Source organism: Silene latifolia, chromosome 3 (assembly GCF_048544455.1).
Source record: "Silene latifolia isolate original U9 population chromosome 3, ASM4854445v1, whole genome shotgun sequence".
Classification (NCBI taxonomy): Eukaryota; Viridiplantae; Streptophyta; class Magnoliopsida; order Caryophyllales; family Caryophyllaceae; genus Silene; species Silene latifolia.
In genome coordinates this window covers 3,454,723-3,477,449 of record NC_133528.1, presented here as the reverse complement: position 1 = coordinate 3,477,449, position 22,727 = coordinate 3,454,723, and the positions used below count along the sequence as shown (strand labels likewise).

General features: G+C 36.7%; 3 protein-coding genes and 1 non-coding gene across 9 annotated transcripts; 2 read left to right on the top strand and 2 right to left on the bottom strand.

Moving 5' to 3' along the window:
* The first annotated feature begins 830 nt into the window (after positions 1-830).
* On the top strand, positions 831-3,933 carry LOC141646790 (uncharacterized). Of its 6 annotated transcripts, none has more exons than XM_074454741.1 (2): positions 831-1,139; positions 2,483-3,933. In XM_074454741.1, exon 2 carries the CDS (start codon positions 2,503-2,505, stop codon positions 3,718-3,720), a length of 1,218 nt encoding a protein of 405 aa, XP_074310842.1. In that variant the 5' UTR covers positions 831-1,139; positions 2,483-2,502; the 3' UTR covers positions 3,721-3,933. The 6 variants fall into 6 exon arrangements, with proteins under 6 accessions (XP_074310842.1, XP_074310845.1, XP_074310847.1 ...); XM_074454744.1 differs by having other exon boundaries at positions 831-2,383; positions 2,455-3,933; XM_074454746.1 differs by having other exon boundaries at positions 907-1,122.
* A 4,852-nt stretch (positions 3,934-8,785) lies between these two features.
* On the bottom strand, positions 8,786-13,411 carry LOC141646792 (heterogeneous nuclear ribonucleoprotein 1-like). Its single transcript, XM_074454749.1, has 4 exons — positions 13,209-13,411; positions 12,272-12,527; positions 10,594-11,746; positions 8,786-9,319 (listed from the first exon to the last, which is right to left on the bottom strand). The coding sequence occupies exons 2-4, from the start codon at positions 12,491-12,493 to the stop codon at positions 9,306-9,308; spliced, it is 1,389 nt and encodes a 462-aa protein (XP_074310850.1). The 5' UTR covers positions 12,494-12,527; positions 13,209-13,411; the 3' UTR covers positions 8,786-9,305.
* Positions 13,412-14,496: 1,085 nt separating this feature from the next.
* TRNAR-CCU (transfer RNA arginine (anticodon CCU)) lies at positions 14,497-14,569 on the top strand. Its single transcript has one exon. It is a non-coding gene; the product is annotated as a tRNA-Arg (tRNA).
* A 293-nt stretch (positions 14,570-14,862) lies between these two features.
* On the bottom strand, positions 14,863-19,909 carry LOC141646789 (uncharacterized). Its single transcript, XM_074454740.1, has 7 exons — positions 19,637-19,909; positions 17,301-17,529; positions 17,044-17,211; positions 16,499-16,627; positions 16,290-16,371; positions 15,684-15,797; positions 14,863-15,244 (listed from the first exon to the last, which is right to left on the bottom strand). Exons 1-7 carry the CDS (start codon positions 19,716-19,718, stop codon positions 15,071-15,073), a joined length of 978 nt encoding a protein of 325 aa, XP_074310841.1. The 5' UTR covers positions 19,719-19,909; the 3' UTR covers positions 14,863-15,070.
* Positions 19,910-22,727: the final 2,818 nt, after the last annotated feature.

Genomic DNA, 22,727 nt, shown 5'->3' with positions numbered 1-22,727 from the left:
ATCCGATTCGAATCTGATCCGAATGTTTGGATATCTGATCCGAAAGTTAAGTTTGGTTTGGATATCTGATCCGAAATCTTTGGTTTTGGTTTGGATATGGATATTAGAATTAAAATATTTGGATATCCGATCCGATTCGAAACTATAGTTTTCTAGTATAATTTTGAGAAAATAAAATTTTATTTGATGCAACAACTTAATTAATATTTAAAATATTAGAGAAATATTTAGGTGGTACTTAAATTTTATGTCGAGAACATTGGAATAAGAATACTAAAGAAAATCATCATGTAAGACTATGAATATAATCGTGTTTCAAACTTAATTTTAAAGTAAATTCTAAAGTATGGATATCCGATGGATATCCGCATCCTATCCGATTGTTTTGGATACCCGAACATTGGATATCCGAAACATTTGGTTTGGATATTGGATATTTAACTTCAGGATTTTTAATATGGATATCCGATCCGAACTAGAACTTTGGATCAAATACCCGATCCGTACTCTGCCCTAATTCGTACGTGTATATTCTCGAGTCTCGACCCACCTTGGACGGTTGGACACTGTAGACTGTAGTAGACCAATTTAATCAATAATACAGCAGCCTGTCAGTCTATACACTCTACATAGCTAACCAATAACAGTCCGTCTTGCTTCAGACAGCAAGATTCGTCTGAAACAATAAGATTTTTCACAAGTGGAAATTATATGGGTGGTGGGACACTCCATGTGTTTTCCTACTCACTTCCTAAATGAGTATTTTGTGAGAGAAAACGGTCCATCTTATTATTTTAGACGGATCTTGCTGTCTGAAATAAGAATTTATGAACCAATAAAAATTGTAAACTTTAACATGCTTCCCTCTTTCTCATCTTTTATACCTCAAATCCCACTCTAATTTCTGTCTTTTTCTCTCCCATTTTTTTTGCATTTTAACCAATTATTTCTATTATTATACTATTAAATGCATCCAAGCTGAATTTCTTGCTGTTTTTAGTCCCTTATAATCTGTCTTGGGATCTGGGTCTCCTTTATTTATTTACATATTTATATTTATATATTAACTTTTGCTTTTTTTGAGTGTTGAAAACTTGGATTCTGCTGCTAGTGCTTCTGAAAGTGAGTAGTAATTTCTGGTAAGCTGTTTTTTTTTTGCTTTATTGGTAACTGTTAATTTCTGGGTTTTTTGTTTTGTTGTTTATTTTATCCGTTTTACACTTAAGACGGATATGGTCGCCGTTTCCTTGCACTTGTTATATAAGCTAGCTGTTTAGGGTTTCTGCATTTCTTTGTTGGTTTAATACAGTAAAAAAGATTGGAGCTTTATTTGATTGAGGTATGTTAGTGTTTTGTAACTGTAATTATGAATTTATGATTATGTTTAACTGTTTCTATAATTAGATACTTACCATATACCGTAATAAATACTGTCTCCGTCACAATCATTTGTTTACTTTTTATTTATTTTTATTTTGTGTAAACAAATGATTGAGACAAATGGATTGTTAGCTTTTGGTTATTGAGATAACTAGACTATATTACTCCCTCCGTCCCAATCATTTGTTTGCGTTTTTAGTCGGTGTAAACAAATGATTAAGACGGAGGGAGTGTAAGCTTTTGGGTATTGGGATAACTAGACTATTTACTCCCTTCGTCCCAATCATTTGCTTGCGTGTGAAAACAAATTATTGAGACGGAGGGAGTATGACTAATAAGCTTTTGGGTATCGAGATAAGTAGACTATTATTAATTTTTGGCAAATTTGAGGTTTATTGAGCTCATAACATGTTGGAAGTTCGATCATAAATCGGAAGCTTTTGGATTTTGCCTAATTTCAAGTTTTAGTTCAATGTTTTCGGTCAAGATTTAGTGTATTTAAGCTAAGGTTAGTCCATGGGGATGTGAATTTCGCTTATATTTCGAGATAATCATGTAACATGGTGATAATTAGAGTTTTGGCATGTGCATAAGTTGTTCTCATAATTGCTCTATCTTCAAGTTTTTAACTTTTGAAATTATATTTTTACTTTTATGCAGCTTCTTTAAGATCAGTGAAATTCTGCTTGCTTGCTGCTTTTGTCTTTATTTCATAATACGGTTTTAATTTTCGCGTTTGTGGATCTGATCATCTTTCTTTATACTTTAAGTTTCCTTTGTTTATCTACTGAACTTGGTCCGGGATTTGTAAACTTCGTTTAGATATAAAGCTTTGATCTTTCATTCGAGTCTTACTCCTTGTCGGAAATTTGTCCAATCACTCCAATGTAGCCAACTGAGGTGTGCGTTCACCCATGGACGGTTCTAAAGGATGATTCATGTCAGCCGACCCTAAATCATTTTGAGATTAAGGCTCTGATGTTGTTGTTGTTACTCCAATGTAGTTTTTTTTTTTGATAGAACTCGTCTAATTGTTGGAACTTGCTTTGCGAGTATTATTTTACTGCGTATGAGATTGTTTTAGCTTCCGTATTTGTTTCAGGTGTAATTCGTACTTGTATAATGGATTCCCCACAATCTGTCGTTTCACCATTCAAGAACCTCAGCGTTAGTGGTACTGAGCCTGAGAAACAGAACAGGGCCGATGTTTTTGTCCGGGCCTCTGATAACATCACCAACGGAACTAACAAGCCGGGAATGAACGGGCATAAACCAGAAGACATCACTGGTGTCCTAGATGTGTACGTACATCATGCACGGGACATTCAGAACATCTGTATTTACCATAAGCAAGATGTTTATGCCAAGCTTTGCCTGACTAATGATCCTGAAAATGCCGTATCTACTCAGACCATCAATGGCGGTGGGCAAAACCCGGTTTTCAATGATAAAGTGCAGCTCAACGTTAGGAACGTAGAGGGTTCCTTAAAATGTGAGATTTGGATGCTTAGCCGTGTTAAAAATTACCTTGAAGACCAACTACTTGGGTTCGCTCTGGTGCCACTTTCAGAAATCGTTTTCAATAACGGAAGGGTAGAGAAGGAATTCTCGCTTTCTTCGACTGATCTCTTCCATTCTCCATCTGGGTTTGTCCGGTTGTCTATTTCATACTCTGGGTCGTCTCCTGATGTCATGGCGATCCCGGCAATCTCCTCTAATTCTGACAATATGGTAGAGTCGGTTCCAAACGACTTTGACAAAATCGAGTTCCCTGACCCAAAAATTGTGAATGAAAACCAAATGATGATTTCCGAGTACTTTGGAATGGAATGCAGCCTGGATTCTCAGACGACCGAGAGTTTGGTTTCCTCAGATACCGAGAGTCATGAACAGGGTGTTCGTGTCGTGGAAAGCTTCTCAGCAAACAGTGAGGAATCCAAGCCAATCTCACAAGCTCATTCTCCTCCTAGTAGTGTCTCGACTTACGACTCCCAATCTTCCGAGACTCAAGTCACTTCTAAACCCCCAATTGAGGAGCATCTTTCCCCTCTGAAAGATAAGAAGAAAGACTCGGGAGAAGGAGAGGGTGAGTCGTCCACTGGCATAACACCGCTTGTCACTGTGAATCTCGAGCCTGAGGAACAGATGGTGCAACAGGACATTGTGGACATGTACATGAAAAGCATGCAACAGTTTACCGAGTCTTTAGCTAAAATGAAGCTTCCAATGGATTTGTCCTCTGAACCAACCAAGTCGGGGAATTCAAGTTCTGATCAGACATCTGAGACCCCAAAGAGTACCAGCTCTCGAGTCTTCTATGGTAGCCGGGCTTTCTTCTGAGATTATATGATCAGCCAGTCGTGGCGGAAAGCCTAACAGGTGACTTAGATATTTTTAGTTAACTGATGTATGTTGGTTGTACTAATAGTTTGTTCGCGTAGTACCTTTGTTTGTTAAATCGTAGCTGCAAATCTGCAATCTTCGTTCTGTAGCATTTTCCGTCTGAACTATATGAACAAGTTTATTCTAATGTGTTCGAATTTGTAAAACAAACGTCTGCAGGCCTCGATCCAGGCTTACGACTGCAATAATAGGGTAGCTTTGATTGACACGAACACCACATTTCGAACCTATTAGACTATTTTAGGTAGGTCCGGACCAAGGTTCAAAATCTCGGCAGAGTTGTATCGGATTTTCACTCTACCGATACGAGATATCGCCCGTGATATCACCGAGATTAACCGCGATCAGTCCGCGACGGCCGATTAAGGGGTTATACCGCTACCGCGACTATGACCAATACCGAGATTTAAAACCATGGTCCGGATCACATCCGACCAAAATGGTTAATTTGCCTTCATCGACCCTTAGCGATCAATAAGACGAACATCTATTAAGGTACTCCGTAAAAGAAAAAAAGCGGGTTTTACTAATCGTTTATGAGCTAGGTCGGAATGTCAGGTAGTTTAGCGGTTAAAGTCACGAGTTCTTAATAACTCGTATTCATACCTTGTCGGTATTAAATCTACCATTTGACCCGTCTTAAGCCTTAAGACAGATCAAGTATGATAAAAACAAAAGGAGGATGCTTAAGACAGATATATCCGTCTAGAATCTGCATAGACTACTTTTATGACACCCTTTACCCAATAAGTCATCTATGGACCAAAAGGAAAGAATAATTCTGACATTATGTTGCTTTCATTATAGATTTCAGTTTTTGCAGTTATTATTATTAGATCTAAGCTCATTCGTGCTATCATGTTAGTCTGTCTCCCCATAAATTCATACAACATGGTCCTATAAATTCTTCTTTATTACGGCAATATCCGTCTTAAATTTAAAACGGATCAAATATGATAAATAAGACAAAAAGAAAATGCTTGTATGACTAACAAAAGGTTATGCAAATGAGCGCATATTTGACTTATTTTCATCTTAAGACGGATATTGACGTACGATAAATCACTACTTAATTCCCAGATGATTATTTTTGTTGAATCTTACGGATTTTTTAACCAGAGGATTTCTCATGAGTCATGACTAGTTCGTCAAAAATGGTGATATTATTTTCATCTTTTAATATCGCACATAAGAAATTCACGAGAATATTTTCATATTTGCTTTTAAATATATGCGCTTAGAATACATGTCTAAAAATCCGATTTTTTAATGCTAATTATACATGAAAGTCTAAAGAAAGTAAAAGTAAAGCACTTTGTTGTGCCTTTTTTTTTTCCTTGTTGTGACTTGTCTTTCCTAAAAGTGTTATCAACTTGATTACATATTTAGAGGCTTAGAGCTAATCTACATATCTACATATAGTATAAAAGCCAAGTTTTCTGGAGATTTGTGATTGGCTGCTGATTTTAGAGGTAAAAAAGTAATTTTATAATGTGGGGCCTACCCATGAGCCATGATCCTAACAACAATTAATTACAATTTTCAACAAATTCTCTACAAGTGTTTAGGTAATTTATTTAATTCATTATTACCACATTTCAATTTAATTCAATGTCAATTCTCTAACTTAATTTCAATTCATATTTTTTTTATTTAATTGCCGATAAAATCATATTATCTCTTTTTGTATTCATACAAGGTTAGTATATGGTAGTTTAAAACCGACCCGTGCATTTTTTTGCACGGGAGTAAAACTAGTTAGTTACAAGTCTCTCTTATGACGGGTATATCCGTCATAAGCTTGTGACGGATCAAGTACCACTTTTCTTTATCTATTTTTTCACTATCATGATTATATTTGTTGCTTTAATGCAGCCTTACATTCTGGACTGTTTCATAATGGACCGCAATTTCTACTCTAATCATTATGCATTTTTCTGACAAATATATTAAAAAAAAAACCACAATTCATGATTAAGATGGAGATATTCATAATTTTTATAATTAAAAAATGGTAAAATATTACTCATATAGATAGATGAGGATAGAAACAGCTAAGCTAGGGAATAATTTTTTTGTCCTATCTACTTAAAATGGTAGTACTCAACCCATTTTAGTTGTAAAATAGATATCTCCGTCTTACGGGTTACAAACCCATGATGAAGGATGGAGTACATTACTTCGAAAGTGTAACAAAAAAGGTTTCTTGAAATCTCGAATTGAAAGAAGGATCTCAAACCCATGATTTAACAATTTGGCTCATTCTCTCGTACAGTTTAGTAGCGTTTTCGTCCAGCGGGTCTTCGTATATGTTCCGGGTGTAATTTCGGAGTAGGATTGTGACCACGTGAGCTTGTAGAATGATGTCGTTGCTCGTCTCTTCCTTTCACTCTTTCCTGTAAAGATTAACAAACTGAGGACTCGGCTTGGGGTTAAGCGTACTCACTCCGACACTCAAGTCAGTAAACTTAGAGAGATAAGTTGTATGTTAACTTGGCAAAGTATATTGTAGAGAGATAAGGTAGTTTATACCAGATTATTGGATTAGTATTGTGATTTTCTGATCTTTTTCTCAATGAGAGATGTGGAGTATTTATAGACTTTCACCTTTTGTCACGTAGTGGCCAAGTGGTCATAGCAGGTGGAAAGACTGTCTTACCCTCGGCCGAGGGACCCATGGCGGGCGGCGAGCTGGTTGACTCCATCCGAGGGGATTTGAATGTGAGTACACGGATATGTCTCTCGGTAGGCTAGTTCCGAGCCGAGACCCAGTGACAAAGCCGAGGCTTTGTCGGTTAGGCCGTTTTTCCTTTGACTTGTTGTCTTTTAGCTTTGACCTTTGTCAATATGTTGACTCGGTCAGCGGGTGCAGAATATGCCCCATCAGTATAGTTAGGCTTGTGTAAAACCGCTTTTTAGTTTCAGTACGAATATGTTTAAAGTAGTGAATGATTCGAAGCGTAGATTTCTGAACTTGGTTCCTGTAACATTACGCTCCAGAATCCGCTACTGGTAAAAAAAGTTTCCTCAATCAATCGCCACAGATTGGATGATCAGGCCGACTGTAATCTCCTTGGGAAGGATTGATGCATCGGATTATCTACGCTTTTAGCTTTACTTTGTCTAATGTAAGGCAACTTTGAAGAAGATAAATTTGAGCAATTGAAATTCACGGTGTTTTCTTATCTACATTTACGCTTTTAGCTCAACAAGGCAACAACTGTCTGTAGTCCGTCCTTGCCTAACCTCATTTCCCGGCCTCCAAAGATGAGACTATTTAGGATAATGCTATAACCGAGTAGCACTCGACCAGTTTCCATCAAGGTACAAACGATCCGAGCTTCTGGTCATGAATCATGATCAGTGCTGCTGATACATAAACAAGTACAACCTCTGAAATCCTTGAGAGTTCTGTTCTGCTCCAAAACTTATCAGAACTCCCTCGACTACAGTGACTTTAATCTCAATCCGGTCATATCAAGAGTTTTGTTTCAGCCTTCATGCAAAAACATCCTGCAACTAGTATCCACTTCCACATACAGCATGCATGTTTCTCTGGCTATGCAAGCTGAAACTATTGGATCGGATGTGCCGAGCATCAACCAAATACTGTCAACATCTGTAGATATATGTGTGAACCTTCAACTCCTGAAAATCTCTTATGCCGCCTTTTTTAAACTGTCGTAAATTTGTAACCAGCCTCACATAAACATCAGGTGCTAAACCTACATAAATGTATCAGCCCGTATATGAACCCATCCGCGTTAAGGGTAAAGTCCTTCCGGGTGCCACTGGTCTTTAATAAGGCGCATGACCCCTAGAGACCCGTAGTAGTTTAAAATCACGGGGCCACAGTCCTTTCAGATGCCATTGGTCTTTGAGCAGAGGGGTGGCCCCTCTGGCCGCGTAATGGTTTTTAAGAATTTAGTAAATTTAATCTTGATTGAAAAGCCGCTGCTATTTTACGTTACTACCCAGATAAAAGGTGGTAACACTGGTAACCAAGTAAACCACATTTAATATCGTATTCCTCATTTAATAAATATAAATAGTGGCTCGGTGATACGCAGAGCACCGCCACTAACGAGACTTATCGTCTAGTGTAGCAACCCTTTCTTCTTATGGCACACCATCATCTATACAATCCTTACTGCTTATTCCAGAGGTGATGAGTCTCAGAAGAAGGAAACAGCGGAGCATGAGACGAGACACTAAATAGACGGAGAATCTTCTCCTACCCGGTTAAAGCTAAAAGAAAGACAAGAACTCGGAAAACGGTTATTTTCTTGTCCAACATCAAAAGGACCACATAAACCTCATCCAGATAATTTTTGGTGGGTATGAAGCTTAGGGATAAGGCTGAAACAATGACCACTCAGAAATCTTAGTACCTTTCTCCAGTTTTAGTCTTTTAGAAGCACAAAAGGCCAATGATTTTTCATACCCATACTTGTGCAAAAAGCCGGTGATGCTTTCATAACCCATGTCCCATACCCATTTGTCCGAAAAGTTAATGGTGATATTTTTTCCACGAGAATATAAGTTCCGTCCATGCCCCCACCGGTTTTGCCATGTGGTATTATCTCAGAAACGAATGTTACACGTAAACGTTTAATACACGCACGCCCTTTTTACCCGAGCAAATCCAAAGGGTTTTGTTACGCGTCATATGACACGAAATAAATTGGAAATCTACATCTATGTATATATCCCTCTATTTTCTTCCCTGCATTTCCCTCCCAAATGCTTTGTGACCGTGAGGTCACGGGTTCCAAGTCCTTGGAGCGGCCTCTTGCCAAAATGGCAAGGGAAGGCTTGCCCCAGTTACACCCTTGTGGTGGGACCCTTCCCCGGACCCCGCCTAGCGGGGACGCCATCGTGCACCGAGCTGCCCTTTATTTCCCTCCCAAATGCTTTATCCGAAAAAGGGAAATACACCAAATACAGTGATCAGAAAAGCGAAATGAAACGTAAAGAAAATATGCTTCAAAAAGTAACAAAATGATCCAAAGTTCAAACATTTATTTCATATATGAACTACAAATTTCGGAACAACAATCAACATACATCTTCTGAGTTTAATTGTTCTGGAGTATGTATAAGTAAAACTTATTTTACCCGAAGCTGAAATTGATATCCCTCTATTGTTTAATACCGACAATTCAAGCAAAAACCTCACTGCATACAATTCGATGACCAAAGTAATGGGGTACAAATCGACTAGCTATAATTGCTAAACCATGTTAAAGGGGATAAAGAGAAGAAACAATGTTTTGATATTCTATTGCTCGTTCCCCCCATTGAACGAACGTCCTGAGTATATCCCGCAATCTGATTTTACAGCTCAACCAAAAGACGACAAAACTACCTCGGAAAAAAAGAGAAAAAAAGTTTGAATCTCAAACCTCGTCATAAAAAGAGTATCTTCAAGTCTTGAATAGCCCTCACGGAATGCTTGGCACTATATCATATTATTAACTGGGATTTTTAACGATTAGCATCTGCTGTTAAAGTAACAGGCCCTATGCAGCAATTCCTGAAAAAAAAAAAAATACAGTCAGGGGAACATATAAACTCGCAATTTAAAAATGCATATTATAACGGAAGGAATGAACAAAGCCATTTTGTGTAAGATAACGTGAGTAATGTACCCCGGTGCTTCAAAGGCTCAATGTGTGCACACACTCGGAAGTTGTTTCTAAATGCACGTAATGGAAATTTTGTAGAGAATTGTGTTGACCGAAAACCAGAACAAACGGTTTAGTGAGTCATTTTGTTTACTCCTTTACACTCCAAAGGTAAAGAATAAGAAATAGCTGGCACCACTAAGGATGCGACTAAAAGACATCTGTGATATACTATAAAGGCGCTATCTATAATAAGGGCGGACCCAGATACCTCTAGTATCTATCATGGCTAACAGCACAACTACAACCCTACGTTGAAAGAGAATATCAATAAAGGATAACAATCATAAATTTAATTGTAAAAGCCCTAATCTAGAAACGCATGGAAGATTTTGCAGAAAAGAAACAGCGCCATCTTTTGAGAACGGGAGGTTTAATAACTTAATTTCTCTTGTAAATTTTGCAAGAGTTTCATATCTGAGAAATGATTTCGACCTTGTGTCCTCTATCACGGGAAGGTAACAAATAGCATTGAACGCAATCACAGCTACTGTAAGGAAAAATCCTGCTTGTCATGATCACATTGACTCGAATCCCTTATATGGATGGAATAATTTGGAGGTAAAGGGAAGGGAGTGAAAGGAAGGGGGATGATTCTCTTAGTTTGGTTAGTGAATTTGGTTGTAACGAGATGGAGCGATTCATTTTCCCCCATACAAGCCAAATTAAAATCCTTGCGTGTAATGCTTCATGAAGAAAGAAGAGCAACTAAACCTAGCCACCGTTAAAGACTACTAGCAGCATAGTACTTCATAAGTCAAATGCAACTCCAAAGCATTCACAAAAATTTTAACCGTCTCATCTAAGTTCTAGGTCATATTGGCTTCAAAAAATTTAGCAATAGGGTAGCTTAAATTTACTGTAAAAGTGAAATGGACGAGTATAAAGAACTTCCAAATACAAAAGATATAATACGCAAAACATTGAACTGCAAGCAACATAAACCCTACACAGGAATTCGATTTATGTTCCACCTTCGTTGTAATTATGACACCTTACTAAAAATCGGCAGATAGATATTAATGTCTTCCCTAAAAGGAAAAAAGCAGGATGCATGAGAATTGAGACATAAGTCTGATAGAGTAAAAACTAAAGACGAATGATAGGACAGCTAAGGAGATACCTCTATTTGCTTGTCTATTTATCGCACTATATCTTCCGATAAAATCTCCAGAGGTATTAGAAGAAACATTTTCGCTGGTAGTACTGATACCAAAACCAAATGGAGTAGAGACATCCAAATCAGGAGAACCAGAACTCCACGTATTGTCACCATAGGCTGACGCACTACGATGTAGGTCTCCATACGATGAAGCATGAGACTGCTCCATAACATGAGATCTCCCATAGTTCCCACTCCCCAAACCATAACCGTTATCGAGAAAGCCATTCCCGAGATTCCCCATACTATATCCAGAATCATTACCACCAGTTTGATCTAAACCCCAGTTTGATTCTCCATTTCCGTGTGAAACTCCAAAGTTTCCATTACTAGAATTCAAGAAATTGGCTGGGATGATGGGATCAGTCGGATTACCAAAAGAATCATTTCCCCAAAGATTCCGTGATCCCAAGCTACCGAGAGACTCGCCTCTTGCACTACCGCCATTATAACCAATAGGAGTGCTATACCTATTCGAGTTGCCATTAAAATAAGGTCCCAAAATCCGACCATAGTTATGATTGTCTGTTAAATTGGAATTTGCATTATACCCAGCATTTGTTCCTTGGTCCAAACCGATACCCATACCCATACCCATTCCGTATCCAAAATTGCCAAGCGGGGGAAGTCCATTTTGACCAGTAACAAGTGGATTGAATCTACTATATCCTCCAATACTGCTAGGGTTGTAGCGCTGAGCATGATTACTAATAGGGTTGATAGCCCTACCCATGCCGTAATTATATGCTACTAGAGGGCTGCGGTTTGGGCTTGGTGACAACTCTTTTGGGACAGCACGCTTAACTTCAACCATTTTTCCATTAAGTTCGTGAAACGTTTTATGCAATACTCTATCCACTGCATCTTCCGAATCATAAGTAATGAACCCAAACCCTCTTGGCCTTTGCGTGGTGTGATCATACATCACAACAACGTCAATAATGTTACCAAACTCGTCAAAGTAGTTTTTGAAGTCAGTTTCTGTTACTGTTGACGCCAACCCTCCCACAAAAATTTTTTTCGTGCGTCCAAGGCCAGGAGATCCTTGAATGCTATTGCTGTTTTTATTGAGAATCTGATAATCGTCCCTTGGGACAGCTTTCTTTGCTTCAACCTAGACCGACAAAAGTCAATCATTAGGTCAAAGTGAAGTACATTTCTAGAGCAAAGAGCCGAAATTAAACAAGGGAGCATATTTAAAGCGTATCAATCTCAGGGAAGAATAAAGGTACACATGAGCTACAATCCATAAAAGACTCCACCCTTACAACTAGACCGACAAAAGCCAATCATTAGGTCAAGGTGAAGTACATTTTCAGAGCAAAGAGCCGAAATTAAACAAGGGAGCATATTTAAAGCGTATCAATCTCAGGGAAGAAATAAAATGTACACATGAGCTACAATCCGTAAAAGACTCCACCCTTACAACAGCTATGTTACTCAGACACGGATAGAAGCATCGGGCATGGATGATTGAGTGTCGGACACGTAATATGAAGTGCCAAACTAACATAGAGTACCAGTCTACTTCTAATTGCACAATACTAAATAAAATAACCTAAAAACTGATGAATAAGCTGAATGTACACTATATATGCAGAAATTCAGAATATTAACAATCAGAATCAAAGTTACTCACAGTTCGGCCATCAATAATATGCTTCTCCATAACAACTCTCTCAGCAACAACAGCATCAGCAAAAACAATGAAACCAAAGCCACGAGCACGACCAGTAATACGATCTCTCATAATCACAGCCTCCAATATTTCACCATAATGTCCAAAATACTCCCTAAGCCTATTTTCATCAGTATCCCATGAGATCCCGCCGATAAAAAGCTTACCGAGATCTCTTTCCATTTTTTACCTTTTCTTTTACTTTTTCTTTTAACTTCTGCAATTCAAATTCAACAAACATCATAAACCAACATATACATTTACTCGCATTCATTTCCATCATCAAAACTACATAAAGCAACAAAATTTACATTAAAACCCAACATTATTACTCCAAATCCATCAGAATTATGCAAATTATCAACTATCATCAAAACTACATAAAGCAACAAAATTTCAGTAATCAATGCTTTTAACTAACATCCATTTACATTAAAAACCAAAATCAATAATTCTTGTATAAAACCGTTTTACCCAAGTGTTATTGGGTCATCATTGATATTAATAACTTCTACCAACCACTGCTTTTCCATGATAAGGGCATCAAGTTCAAATGTTCAATGTAATATGGTTTTACAATGTTTTATTATAAAACCGTTTTACACGAGACTTAATCTTACTCTAAATCCATCAGAATTATGCAAATCATCAACTATAACTACTGCCCACCTAATAAAAACCCAAATCAATACAAAGTTGTCATCTTTACTTACAATTCTGATCAAAAACAACATGGGTTAATCCAAATTCAATCAAAAAACATCAAATCAAACAGAAATCAATCTAAAATTCATTGATTCAATCAAAACAAACAAAATTTAAAACAATCAAAATTACAGAATTCAAAAAAATGGATGAAAAATAGATGAAATGAGAGGATTAGAGAGTGAAAACACACAATTTAGAAGAAACCCAGATGAAAAAAGTAAGATCAAAGAAGAAAGAAGAAGGATAGAGAGGATGAAGACATCCTCAACAAGCCTCTCTTCTGTTCTCTTTGTGTTGGTTTGTCTTTCTGTCTTTCTTCTTTTCTCTACTGTTTCTTTGCTGCCTTAATTTATAAAATTATTCTTATTCTTATTATTTTTATTTATTATTTTTAAATTTAAAGTGAATTTTCAGCCTTACATAGCACTACCAAATGTTTTAAAAATCGCAAATTCTCATTTTATTCGGACTTATATACACCCGAAGCAATAAAACGGGTCAAATAAAAAAAAATATGATAATAAACAAAATATTTAGGGAATGACAATTTCTTATTGTTCATCTATCTATATAAGACTGTTTTAAGAGAGACCAACCGTTTAAAAATATTTTTGATGATTTTTGGGTTTGAAGGGATGGATTGAGGTGAACTATTCTTAGGTTTGGAGTGTGACGGTTTTCTTTTCTATATTTGTGACTTCATAGTAATAACGGTAAACGGTTTAGTATCAAAATGATTTGAGATCGTCTCATCATTTGAAACGTCATGACAAGAACACTAACAAGAAAAAAATGGGAAAAAGATGTTGCATATATTTTTCCTTAAAAGAAAAGGTTGGAAATATTCTTCCTTAAAAAAATCGCTAGGCTTGCGATTTGTTCTCGACTTAATTGTGCTCTCGATATTTTATTATTATTACTTTCTTTGTTCATGATAGTACTAGATTTTTATAATTACTCGATAATATAAATGTTTCGTCGTTTAGTATAGGTTCTGAAAAACCTGACAATGTGGCAAAATCGCTTTAACGTGTGTACACAATATGTCGTATTATTATCGGCTTTTCGCTATACCCTGAAAAATTTGAACAAGTTGCAATAATACAAAAAAAATGTTGCTATATCCTATATGCATTATTATGGTTAAATACCCTCACAAAAAAAATGTGAGCATGTTGTAAAAATGCAAATAATTGTATAATCTACTACTCATAAACTTGAACAAGTTGCAATAATACAAAAAACCTTACGTATAATCTGTCGCATTATTATGATTACCTTTCAAGCAAAATTGAGCAAGTTGCAATAGTGCTAAAAAATTCTCTGTACAGTTAGAACATCGTCTTCCAACTGGTTTTTTTTTTAAAAAAAAAATAATAAGATGATAAAAATTAAAAACACAAAATGCAATAGAGATTTAATAACATGGGTAAGTTGTTATTCTATTTATAAATATATGCTACGATTAAGAACAACAAGCGTCTGTAGCTCAGTGGATAGAGCGTCTGTTTCCTAAGCAGAAGGTCGTAGGTTCGACCCCTACCTGACGCGGTTCATACTTTTTACTTACTTTTTGAATTTTTTGAATTTCCGTCCTCATCTATTATACCTGTTTTAAGTTTAAGACGGACGGAATTGTCGTCTTAAAACAAAAAATTGTATTTCCCATAACATTTTGACGAACTTCACCTTGCAGTGAAATATGTTCGATATCTTCCCAATACATATAAACAAGCCGATAAAAAAGGTTTTTTGAATTAATCTAGCTACAGCTATAGATGAAAATGTCGATCATGTCGATTACATTAACTTCCTAGCTAATGAAATCTTTATCACGGATGACGGATCAAATAATCAGTCTACCTGACGGGTCATCTTGTATTTTCATATCATTTCGATGAACTTCACATGTTAGATATCGTCTAAGTACATAAACAAGCCGATAACAAGGTTTCCTTCAATTAACAAAGAGCCCTAGATGAAATTCGGATCATGTCTATTGTCGATTACATTAATTTCCTAGATAATGAAATCTATACCGCGAATCAATAATCAGTCTACCACCGTAATAACTTCGACTTTTCTTCGTGAAGACGTCCTTGTGTTTCTAATCCTCTGAGAAACCCTTCTTGGAGCACAGTTTCCTTGCTTGTGTGTTGGTATGTCCCTCTCCAAGTTGTCACAGAACTTTGAAAAGCTCGCCGGATCAAACCAGTCTGGCTTCAGCTGCAGCATTAAACCAAAACATTAAACGATGAAGCAAATAGGCATGCACGCGCGTGAGGATGTAACCACAATACGAAATGTGGGACATGACAACAACAACATCAGAGCCTTAATCCCAAAATAATTTGGGGTCGGCTGACATGAATCATCCTTTAAAACCGTCTATGGGTGAGGCACACCTCAAAATGCGGAAAAAAAAAAAAAAAAAAAAAAAAAAAAAAAAAAAGTGAAACATAATACAAAAGAAGGTAAACTTTTAAAATCGAAGTCCAGATTTCTTTTATAAAAATTTAGAATTTAAATCGAGAATAAAGATTAAAACGATTTTGAAAACCGAAGTAAAACATAAGGGTCTGGAAAACCTTAAAAATGAACTAAGTGGGACATGACATTGCATTTATGCGAAAAAACCAAGATCAGGCCGCAAGAGAGAGCATACGAAATAAGGATATCCATTTGACATGCTAAAATTTCTGGGAGCAGCATCGATAAACAATTTCATGAAGTAGAGTACAAAACGGCCACAGTCAACTTCATTTGTCTGCTGCGGTACCTGCAAGGGGGGTGTTCTACAAGTAAGAAGCTTTTGGAGCTAACGTTTCACTGTGGATCGAAGAAAAACAATGAACAGATAACAGAACTAGTCCATATATGATAAAAACGTGTGCGAGTAAACCCATATGCGTCTAATACGCAAAACATGTAACAATCTAAGATGCAAATATCAATCTGTCAAAAAGACGAGCAGAAACCGAAAAGCATGAAACTTGAGCTCATCCTATTGATAAGTTTTTACGTATGCTGAAAGTTGTGCAAGCACCACAATTATCGCATATATGAAGTAGCACTTCAATTTGCAAGATTAGGTACAGAGCTCATAAGTCATAAGTATATCAAGGTGCAACCCGAAATTATTGAAAATCATTCTTCAAACATACGGAGTATAATATAAGGGTTTTATATGCCTTTGGTTGAGAATTATTTCAATTTAGAATGGTTGAATACGTATACGCCCTACTAATAGGCAGGAGCCAAGATGACTTACCTTAGGCACGATAAGAGGAATTCGATAGATGGTCTCCTTGCTCTCAGGCCTGCTCTCTGCCTTGAAGATGTCGAAGACAAACCTAGCAGCCAATATAATTTTACGATTTGTTTTACTCCAACGTCTTAAAAAAAAACAAAAAAAAAAAAAAAAGAGGGCAAAAAAGTAGACAAATTTTGTTAAAGACTTGAGAAGGTTGGATAATATACTTTCTCACTTCGGGGCCTATAACCTCGGCACATGACTCAGAAGAATCAAGCAACAAGATGCATCGTGTTCTGGTTTTTGAGTAAGCATCCTCACCGAAATGACAGAAAATTATTAGTCTCCAATGATCCCTACAGCAATGAAGGATTATAGAAAGTTGATTAAACAAGGTAGTATCTATGTGAATATGTTACTCCGACTCTTCAGACAATCTCATGTACCCATGTACAACATTCTGGCATGGGTAAGAACTTTCAGAATTTTATATTAAGCCAAAAACAGTAACTTTTACAAATAACAGCGAGTTTGACACTTAGGACTAGCAAATGTGTCGGATTCTTTCAATCAAGTAAACTTTGTAAGAAGAGTTAGTTAAATAAGGTAAAGGCCAACGCATACCAGCACACTACAACAACAACATCAGAGCCTTAATCCAAAATGACTTGGGGTCGGCTGACATGAATCATCCTTTAGAACCGTCCATGGGTGAACGCAAACCTCAAAATGCGAAAATATAGAAAAGGAAAAGTGAAAAACAAAAACATACCAGCACACTATAGGAACAAAAACATAAGAGTATTTCTTCGAGAAGATGTCCTTGCGTTTGATTAGTTCCATAGCTTTAGGTCTTTTCATCAGGTAAAGATAGAAACACCAACTCTCAACATGAGTAATGGTAGCTTTCTTATCCTCGGGTAAGCTCCTCCATAGATTCCTACGAGTCCCGCGGGAGTGAACTGAGATGTAAAATCGGCTAAACAAGACTACAGGGTATTCACGTGAATCTAAAGGCTAAAAACTTACTCCAAGTGGTCGTTAAATATAGCATCACTCATCTTCAAGCGTGGCAGTGCAGGCTGTTTACTTCTCCGCTCTGAACGCTTGCGACAAACTCTATTTGAAAAACATGGTCCAAATCTCCATTTTATCAGTTTCATTTCCATTTCAGACATTTTACCCCTGCAACCTTGCCTATATGCAGCTACATGCCGCCAACAGGACCGATGTTTTGCAAACTCTCCGTCATGAAGTTCTGACAGTAATAATAACCCAATTAATACCAGAGGCAAATCCCAGCATTTTCATAGCCAGAACTCTGATTAATAGTCTATAGTCATATTCATAGAATTAAATGTGGCATACAGTATTACAACGCAACCGAATTACAAAGTTATTGATGGTTATCGGTATTGCATTTGGAGACAGTATCAGCACAGTGACCAAGATCAGAACTCCATGACCTATTCCATGTTCGAGATTGAAACTGAGAATTAATAATACCATGGTCATAGCAGAAGGCTTCCAAGTAGATTGCTCACTGAACGTTTTGCACTTTTTATATATCGTGGAGTGTAAAAAATAAACATTTGACTGAATGTGAATGATGAGTTCAATGCACTTAGAACACTCCAATTACTTTTTTTTTTTTACCCATACATGTCCCAAAATTGTCTCTTAAATAACCCACACTCTGCATATGCGTAGATGCGCAATAACCCATCTTTAAGAACTCAAAAACAAAATATAAACTTTTGTTTGACAATGCAACAAACCTACATGTACAGAACACCCAGTATTCTACAGATTGATTATCAATCAAAGATTCTATGTTGAATTTGCTGATCACTGGGACAGTTTTTATCCCAGAAAGATGTGGACTTTACCAATTAACAAAAACGAAGTACTCCGTAACATTTAACTGTATGCTTAGACCATGACAGCTCTATAATCCTTCTGCTGAAACCCAATATCAATATCAACAGCGATGCAAATAATGCAGTAACTACAACAGTGTTTACTTGGCCACTTGCGCCATATTAGGATTATACCACTAAGCGTCTTCCTGAGGATGCACATTTCTAATAAGCGCGACTACATAAACATGGTAAATTTCTGTTAGGCAATGCAACATACATATTCAGAGGGAAAAAAAATTTACTTTCACATTGATTACTACTACTAGCTTCAATGTTGAACTCTGTGAACAGTTAAGCACACCAGACCAACGAAAAATGCAAACTTTTAACAACTATTCAAACCGACAAAAACCTTACAGACTTACACCATGATATTCAGAGAGTTCATTACATTCGCAATACCTTTGTTCCCCAACCACTTCATTCTTCCTCGTGTACCCATATCCGACACTCACACTCAAACACGGAACAGACACTCACCTCTCCGCAACTATTCTCTAAAATAACCTTACAGACTTCCACCAAACAAGTTTCGAGGGTTCATTACATTTTCCACAAGGAAAATAACACCACATTGCAAATTTGCAATACCTTTGTTCCCCAAACACTTCATTCTTCCTCATGTACCCATATCCGACACTCACACTCAAACACGGCATGGACACTCACTTCTCCACAACTATTCAAGCCTAAAATAACCTTACAGACTTACAGTCTTACACCAAGAAGTTTAGAGGGTTCATTATATTTTCCACAAGGAAAGCAACACCACATTGCAAATTTGCAAGACCTTTGTTCCCCAAACACTTCATTCTTCCTGAAGTACCCATGTCCGACACTCACACTCAAACACGGAACAGACACTCACCTCTCCGCAAATATTCTCAAAAATAACCTTACAGACTTACAGTCTTACACCAAGAAGTTTAGAGGGTTCATTACATTTTCCACAAGGAAAACAACACCACATTGCAAATTTGCAAGACCTTTGTTCCCCAAACACTTCATTCTTCCTAAAGTACCCATATCCGACACTCACACCCGAACCCGGAATTGACACTCACCTCTTCATTTCAGACCAAAATCAGTCAACTATATTTCAAAAAACTACCCTAAACAACCAAATTAGACAAAACCCATGACCTAAAACACAAAAAGATGCAAACTTTACACCATGATAGCTTCAAACTACAGTGTTCAGTCCTTTAAACAAGGCTAATTACTCAACACTTGACCCAACAACATATCTTTTTCACAAACAACAACATTACCCTAGTGCCACAATGGCTCCCACAAATTGTGAAGTAAGAGACCGTTTCCGAATGATCCAAGATGAAAATTGCAACAAATTAATGGGATTATACTAACATTAAACCCTAATAAAACCCACAAATTAAATCAAATAAATTACAAAAAATTGCAAAGAAAAAATGTTATACATACCTCTCAAAAGTATTCCAGAATCATTGTGATTATTTTCATTTTGCCCATCACCAAAGTCTACAAATTTTCTCTTAAACATCATAAATTAATCTCTATTTTTTTTCACTTTTTACTCATATACAGCAACAAATTACATTAAAATCATGTTTTTTTATTCAATTTTACGGGTACAGGTAAAAAACAAAAAAAAAACAGTTGTTTTTATATGTTGGTACAGTCAAAGTGTAACAAATACGGCAAAGGCAAGTAATTGGCATTCAGAGAACTCTGCATGATTTCAACCAAATTTCGAAAATTGGCATTTATGGAATTTATCAGACTTCGTAAATATCATACGGGTAGTGAGTAATTAAGGGTGGGAGTTTGATCGTGGACCGGAAGTTCGTAACCACTAGACTAACACGTCTACATACGACTCATGTTGGGTTGTAACACTTGTAAGTTGGTCCGGTTCCAATTTCATGTACGTCAGGATGAGGTATTGGCGTGGTCTCGATGTCTATCAACGAGAACAAAATTAGAACGAAAAAGACTATACGTGATTATAACATACGAAGTATTTCTATTTGTCTTTCAATTTCACAAATTATTTTACATTTTCAAAATTACAAATGGTTATAACAAGATTAAATATGGTTCGTTTCGTAACACATTATTTTCTTTTCCAAAGCTTTTTATTATTTTATGAATTTGATTTAAATAAATAAAATATGTAGTTGGAATTCTATGCAATAATTAATAAACAAGTAAATTAGGGTGTCCGCCGTTGCAAACTGTGTATAATCCTCTTAGGAAAATGAAAGGGCGTCACCCGGTGACACCCAATTTGGGCGCCACTCTCTCACATGGAGTGGGTGAGGACCCCTTCAATTAAAGAGGGTTGTGAGAGGGTGTCATCCAATTTGGGCGTCACCCGGTGACGCCCTATCACTATTATTAGGATATTAGGCCTATTAGGGTTAGGTTACGAGATATGGCGGCTACCGTCTAGGGTTTAGACTATTGGGATTTAATATATATATCTGTATTCTATTAGTCATCAATTGAATAATACAAATCACTTCTTATGCATTCATCTCTCTCCTCATAATCTTAACATGGTATCAGAGCCTCGTTCTTGAGGACTCTAAAATTTGATTCTGCCGTCTTGCCGGTGGGCGAAAACTTATAACGCTCACCGGCGGAATTTTCGTTGTTTACACAAATTAAAAAAAAAAAAAAAAAAAAATCCTTACAAAAGCCGCCGGTAGAGAGATCTTTGGCATACTCCAATATCAAATGTGTGTTTGAGGGCTTAAACATTCACTAATGATGATTAGTATAATTACTTCTAATCTTCTATTCTTTTCATCATGGATGCAAGCCGTAAGCCATATATTGAAGGGGTTATGTTTGACTCTTTTTTGTTACAATTGATTTTCCCAATTTTCAACCAAATAAAAAATGTCCTTCTAGCCGCAAACAAATGAAAATTTCAAAATAATAAATTATCCTAATTCTTCTACTTCTAAATTTGAAATCTTCAATTTTGTGTAAGGTGGTACAAAATTTGTTTGGAGTTCGAAAAAATTAACGTTCTCCAAATTCTAAATTAACGGATAATTTTCCGTCTTGATGAAATTTGTTTAGGTCCGATTAGAGTTCCTAACAAATTATTTGATATTCGACAAGTTCGAAAAGCTTAACGTTCTTGTTCGAAGATATTTTCTGACGAGTTTATACTCGTTTATCTTGTCAACCTTGCGGAAATGAAAGATGGAAAATGAAGATGGAGAAGTTGACGAGGAATGATTTTTTCATATGTTTTTTCTTGTATTTCTCCAATCGTAAAGTTCGTACTACGTACTGCCTTTACGATTGCGGGAGGGTATTAGGATATTAGGCCCATTAGGGTTAGGTTACGAGATATGGCGGCTACCGTCTAGGGTTTAGACTATTGGGATTTAATATATATATCTGTATTCTATTAGTCATCAATTGAATAATACAAATCACTTCTTATGCATTCATCTCTCTCCTCATAATCTTAACAACTATCCATCTTCTTATAGGTGCTTTCACGAAAAGATAAACATATGGCAGCTAGTAAGCCCACCACAAGGGAATACTCAACACAATATGAAATGGCCACTTTCTATTAAAAAGGATATTTTTTCGTCACATGTTCAAACCGTCTTAAGAAAAACGGAAAATGCAAGCGGTGCCCTTGAACTTTGATGTTTTGTCCGAAATACCCAATTTTTGATCCGGAAAACTTTAAGAGGCTATAACTCGTGTTTACGAGCTTAGAAAATGACGGGTTTTTTTTCAAATTGATTATCTTTTCGAGAACTACGACTTGAAAAAAAAAATTGTCGAGTTTGGAATTCGTGTCCAAGAGATATGGTCACTCAAAGTTTGTTCTGTAAAAAAAACTGACGTACAAAAACTCTTGGCCACGGGATCCAAATACGACATTTTTTTTTTCCAAATCGTAGTTCTCGGAAAGATAATCAATTTGAAAGAAAACAAAATTATCACTTTCTGAACACGTAAACACGAATTATAGTCTCTTAAAATTTTTCGGAACAAAAAATTGGACATTTCGGACAAAATTCGAAACTACACATTCGCACCACATGGTGAGATCATAGTGTTGTGGGGTCATAATGGTGTAGGTCCTTATGGGTATGGCCCTCAATTGTTTACGTTAAAGTGGAGACAATGATTCATGGCGAAAGTAAAACTTGTAGGGTGGCTCAAACCGCCGAAAGATGTTTTTCTCACTACAAAATGTTGGCTACAAAAAAATGAAAAAATAAGGACGATTCCGTGCGTTCCTACGGTACCCGCATCGCAACACTCGAAATACGAATATAATTCACTAGTATAAAAAGTTTCACAATAAATGGTAAATTTATTGAGTGTTAGAGTAATAGCAATAGTGGTTCTTTTAACCAAAGTGGCTTGAGTGTAGTGGAGTGCGGGAGTGCCTCAAAGCATTGCAATGACAATGAATTGAGAGGTCCCGGGTTCTACTCCCTACACAGGAGTGTTGCGGTTACCTGTCATCCTAAATAGGATGTCTTACATGGCACACGTGGTTTGCAGG